General features: G+C 37.0%; 1 protein-coding gene across 1 annotated transcript; it reads left to right on the top strand.

Moving 5' to 3' along the window:
• Positions 1-980: 980 nt before the first annotated feature.
• Positions 981-5,374, top strand: LOC110006804 (nudix hydrolase 24, chloroplastic). Its single transcript, XM_088863188.1, has 12 exons — positions 981-1,271; positions 1,421-1,485; positions 1,650-1,836; positions 2,073-2,153; positions 2,425-2,550; positions 2,641-2,720; positions 3,662-3,777; positions 3,847-3,967; positions 4,039-4,062; positions 4,740-4,855; positions 4,925-5,045; positions 5,117-5,374. Exons 1-12 carry the CDS (start codon positions 1,005-1,007, stop codon positions 5,196-5,198), a joined length of 1,386 nt encoding a protein of 461 aa, XP_088719314.1. The 5' UTR covers positions 981-1,004; the 3' UTR covers positions 5,199-5,374.
• The last annotated feature ends 413 nt before the right edge of the window (positions 5,375-5,787 follow it).

Raw genomic sequence — 5,787 nt, 5'->3', positions numbered from 1 at the left:
ATTTATTTTGAGACCTTTTTTAAGATCTCAAGTTTGATCACCAAAAATAGGATACTCGGGCTTGACAGGCTAGCGAGCCCGATTTATTCGAGCAAGTCCGTGTTGGCTCACCCAAGTAGTCAGATGCTTATTTGATCATTAAATATATTATGGAAAGTATACAAAGTGACCATTTACTTACAATACAAGGAAGTCACAATCACTTATATCCATCAGTATTCAAACAAGAAGGTTGTGAACTAGACTCCAACTTTAAAAAAAAATTTATTGAATTTTTTGACACAATTTAAGCCATCCAATTTGACTTCTAATTATTAATACCAATTATGACCTTGTTATGCAAAAATAAATGGTAGCCTAGTGTACAATCCCTTATATTATAGGGTGGGAGTTGAGAAATTGCCCTGTCATAAAATGCACGTCCCGGAAGCTATACATACACAATAATATTAAATTATGTAGTTGGTTAGATAAAACGATACTCAAATTGGGGATCCCTGCATCTCCCTAGCATTTGTATTTGATTTTTTCCACTTCAAGTGGCACACTCTGGACCCATGAAATAATTTTCTTTGTAACCCCTAAAACGTTTGAAAAGCCCATATTTCTCTCTCTCTAAATTATTACGACTCAAAGTACAGTCAAGGTCTGCCTCTCTCTCTAAATTACTATGTCTCAAATTAAAGTCAAGATCTCCGCCCCTCTCTCTCTCTCAATCTTGTCAAAGTCATGCGAGGACCATGACAACAAGCTGGTTGGTCCTTCGAAATCATGTTTCACAGTCATGTTCTTGTGGTTGGTAACCCCAGGTGCAGTTTCTCTCCCCCTTTTGACGACTCCTAAGGCTTTGAGCAAAGAACAATGAGCCTTCTTCACACTTGCCTCGACCCTTCCCACATGAATAATTCCACTCCATTAACCCGAAACAAAAGCAATCTCCTCTAATTCTATAAATAAGATCCCTCTCCATCAAACCCATTACCATAACTGAACCAAAACACAACATGGCTATTGCCTGTCAAAACCCTTTCTACTCTTCTCTCTCTTCCTCTCCTTCATCTTCTTCTCTCTCTTCTTCACTCTCTTCTCAATTCTCTTCTCTCTCTTCTTTGTTGAGTTCAAAGAGAGGCAGCAGCGCATGGATCTCGATGTCTAGGCACAGGGTGTCGCCATTGTTGAGCTTGAAACTTTTAGAAGCTGAGGTGAAGAGGAGGACTGCTCCATCTTTGGAACCTTACATGAATCATATCCAGATTTGCAACAGTGGTTTGGTAAATAAACAATGATCTTGAAAACCATTTAATAGATTTTTTTTCTTGTTCTATTGATTTATAGTTTTATAGTTGATCAAAAGGTCGACTTTTTTGTGTAAGTATAAGATGGGGGAGCTAAGATTTTGTTTGTGCGTTAATGCTTACAGGAAAAGAAGGCTTTTCTCCTCCCATTTGTTTTTGATGGCCAAGTGATTGGTTACATACACCCAAAGTAAGTCGATCGTATAATTATACAATTCCATCTTCCAGTCTCTCTTTTCTTGTTGAATTGTCCTGTGAAATTCATCTCTCTCTCTCTTCCTTCTTCCCTCTGAAATTCATCTCTCTCTCTCTCTCTCTCTTTGGTTCTTATGGGAAAGGGTTATGTTAATGTAGGTTCGCAGAGCATCTTGGTGATTTCGAAGAGGTATTAGATGTTGATAAGAGCGGGGGATGGCGACGGGAGAGATTGAAATTGAGGTTGAATCCGTCGTTTGAGACGCGAGAAGAAAGAAGTGATGCAATGGATTATGTTGCTAAAGAGTTGCATAAGAAAGGATTACTGCCAAAGCCTCATGGAGAGGTGAGCAGCATACAAAAACTCTCTCTCTCTCATATGCACTATGGTTCTTCCCATGAATTCTCTACCTTTCCAGAGAGAGAGAGAGAGAGAGAGAGAGAGAGAGAGAGAGAGAGAGAGAGAGAGAGAGAGAGAGAGAGAGCTTAAGTGTTTGCTTGCTTTTTTGTAGACGAAAAATAAGAAAGGATGCCTGGTTTGCTTCTATACTGATTTATATGCATTGCTTTGCATGGACGCAGCGCTACGCAGTATCTACACACTTTGACGGGGAAACTCTCTTTTCTGTTGATAGAAACTATGCGCCATATTTTGGCATACAAGTGAGTTAGAGATTGTAAATAGCTCAATACTTATTCTACTAATACATCTCATAAATCTCTCTCTCACGCATCAATGGTGGTGTTGGTTATAGTTACCAATACTGACACTCAACTGACGGTCCTATTGGACCGCTGACCGGTGCCATTATTTCGAAAGTAAAAATTAGATTTGATTGAAAACTAATCAAAACTAGTATTGGCTGTTTTTAAATGGACCAAACCTTTCGTGGCCCGTCCAATCCTCCTAACATTGGTGTTGGTTACTTTGCAGGGATACGCAGTGCACGTTAACGGTTTTGTAAAGTTCAGAGGAGAGGAGAGGATTTGGGTTGGGAAGAGGAGTATGTCTAAGAGTACATATCCTGGCTTACTCGACCAACTCGTCGCTGGTGGACTAGTAAGTGCTGATCTCGATCTCGATCTCGATCTCGATCTCTCTCTCACATCGGTTGAATGACTATGAACCATCATTGCTCTAAATTTGCAGCCTATGGGATTAACATGCAAAGAAAACGTAATAAAGGAGTGCTGGGAAGAAGCCGGAATTCCACATGAAATAGCTTCCACGTAAGATACATCTCCAAATTCTCAAGCCTTTGTCTTTGTATTTCATTTTTTTATTTTATTTTTGAACGACTGTGATTGGAATATTATTAGGAAAAAGTTTATACAAGGATCCAACCTTATTATGCAGAACTACATATGCACCTCAAAAATCCATCGGAAAATGTTGTTTTAATGTTGAAAAGCCCTTTGATTGATCATATCTCAACATCGAGATGTCTCATAAATAGTGTATTTTACAACATATTATCTACACTATCCATTTTGAAGATTTTCATATGTTTATAGATCTTCTTGATTTTAACTATTTTTTAAATTTAAATTTTTATAATTAGATATTAAAATAGATTTTGAGATAATCCTAAGAACATTTTATATCAAAATTATATACCATAATAAAATTTGAAGGTGCACCTTACCTCTACACTTACGGATACATCTGTATGCCAACTGCACCCATATTATTATTGGAAAAACGTTATACATGGTTACAACTTCTGTAGTAAGGTGCACCTCAAAAATCAACAGAAAAGAGTGTTTCAAAGTTGGAAAGCCTTTCAATTGGCCTCTTGACCTCAAGATTTGTGGCTATAAAGAAAAAAAAGAAATTCAAGTTCTAAAATAATACATCTTGTAATAAGTTATCTAACCATCTATTTTCAAGATTTCACATGTTTATAGACCTGCTCAATCTGCATCATTTTGAATTTTTAAATTTCTTAATTAGGCTTGGATGTGAATTTTTAAACCATAATAAAGTTTCATACACCATAAATATATCATCAGAGAATATTGAGAAGGTGTATGTTACTTATATAATGTAAGGTGAGCACCTTATACAAAACTTACCCATTATTTTTTCCTTATTGTTTTTCTATGGTTTATTATTATGTCCTCCAAAGAAGAGTGTGAAATGATGAGAGCCTCTCTCACGTTCATTACAGGGCTGTGCCAGTGAGTGTCTTAAGCTATGAGCAAATTGAAGGTTGCAAGTTTGAGAGATATGTGCTCTTTTGTTATGATCTACATCTTCCCCTCCATTTTCTGCCTCAATGTAATGGTTAGTGGCTTTCTCTCTCTCTGCTGTATTTGTGTGAGATAGAAATCTAACTAAAATTTGTGTCCACAGATGGAGAAATGGAGTGTTTCAAGCTTATGTCAATGTATGAGGTACAATCAGTTCTTGAAAGGTCCACCATGTTCAAGCCTAGTTGTGCCATTGTCACCACAGATTTTCTCATACGCCATGGGTATGAAAACACTCTCTCTCTCTCTCTCTCTCTCTCTCTGTTATTTCTAATTTGTGATCTACTTTTGGCAGCATGATCAAGCCGGAGCAGCAGGGGTACGTAAGGTTGTTGACATGCTTGGGAAGGGGAATTACCAATGACTTGATGCGTTAAATCAAATGCATGCAACTTCAATATTCATTTGTGTAAAAAATTCGCCAGTTTCCACATTTAATACTCGTGTTAGTGTACAGAGGAATATCGTCTCCATTGTAATTCGTCTCCATTGTAATTTCCTATAGCAGTGGAGTATACTTTTTAATAATACACGTCAAAACATTACATTTGTCCCTCTTGTTTCCTTTCTTGAGGATTTATTTACGTACGGACAAAGTTGGAAAGCCTTTCAATTGGCCTCTTGACCTCAAGATTTGTGGCTATAAAGAAAAAAAAGAAATTCAAGTTCTAAAATAATACATCTTGTAATAAGTTATCTAACCATCTATTTTCAAGATTTCACATGTTTATAGACCTGCTCAATCTGCATCATTTTGAATTTTTAAATTTCTTAATTAGGCTTGGATGTGAATTTTTAAACCATAATAAAGTTTCATACACCATAAATATATCATCAGAGAATATTGAGAAGGTGTATGTTACTTATATAATGTAAGGTGAGCACCTTATACAAAACTTACCCATTATTTTTTCCTTATTGTTTTTCTATGGTTTATTATTATGTCCTCCAAAGAAGAGTGTGAAATGATGAGAGCCTCTCTCACGTTCATTACAGGGCTGTGCCAGTGAGTGTCTTAAGCTATGAGCAAATTGAAGGTTGCAAGTTTGAGAGATATGTGCTCTTTTGTTATGATCTACATCTTCCCCTCCATTTTCTGCCTCAATGTAATGGTTAGTGGCTTTCTCTCTCTCTGCTGTATTTGTGTGAGATAGAAATCTAACTAAAATTTGTGTCCACAGATGGAGAAATGGAGTGTTTCAAGCTTATGTCAATGTATGAGGTACAATCAGTTCTTGAAAGGTCCACCATGTTCAAGCCTAGTTGTGCCATTGTCACCACAGATTTTCTCATACGCCATGGGTATGAAAACACTCTCTCTCTCTCTCTCTCTCTCTCTCTGTTATTTCTAATTTGTGATCTACTTTTGGCAGCATGATCAAGCCGGAGCAGCAGGGGTACGTAAGGTTGTTGACATGCTTGGGAAGGGGAATTACCAATGACTTGATGCGTTAAATCAAATGCATGCAACTTCAATATTCATTTGTGTAAAAAATTCGCCAGTTTCCACATTTAATACTCGTGTTAGTGTACAGAGGAATATCGTCTCCATTGTAATTCGTCTCCATTGTAATTTCCTATAGCAGTGGAGTATACTTTTTAATAATACACGTCAAAACATTACATTTGTCCCTCTTGTTTCCTTTCTTGAGGATTTATTTACGTACGGACAAAAAAAAAAGTAAATAAATTACAAAATGAGTCTAGTTTAGCCAAAAACTTGCATGGAGCCCCGATAGTTTTTTATTTTTCCCATATTGCCATGGTTTAAGAATGTCATCTTTGGACTACTTTTAAATTCTGTTTTTTAAATTTTTTTCGATAATATGGCTGTGTTGTGGGGTTTATGCCTATGCCCAAACTGTCTGAAGATGGGGACCTCAAATTGCTCTCTATATAGCTGGGCTGAGGCCAAATGCGGTCCAAGTTACCCATCCTCAGCCAACTATGTTATGCTATTATAATGGGGACTTCGGACCGCTCTATTGTTGGACTTTTGATGGGAAGTGATAAAACACCAAAGCACCCAGGATTACTGCAGTGT

Source organism: Amborella trichopoda, chromosome 3, assembly GCF_054954075.1.
Source record: "Amborella trichopoda isolate Santa Cruz 75 chromosome 3, AtrichopodaSantaCruz75HAP2 v2.0, whole genome shotgun sequence".
Taxonomy (NCBI): domain Eukaryota; kingdom Viridiplantae; phylum Streptophyta; class Magnoliopsida; order Amborellales; family Amborellaceae; genus Amborella; species Amborella trichopoda.
This window is presented reverse-complemented; position numbering and strand designations above follow the sequence as displayed.

Bases quoted from the DNA above. Each gene is read 5' to 3' on its own strand.
- LOC110006804 (XM_088863188.1), top strand. From the start codon at position 1,005: ATGGCTATTGCCTGTCAAAACCCTTTCTACTCTTCTCTCTCTTCCTCT. The intron at 1,486-1,649 runs GTAAGTCGATCG...ATGTTAATGTAG, and splicing joins ATTGGTTACATACACCCAAA to GTTCGCAGAGCATCTTGGTG. The intron at 5,046-5,116 runs GTATGAAAACAC...TACTTTTGGCAG, and splicing joins GATTTTCTCATACGCCATGG to CATGATCAAGCCGGAGCAGC.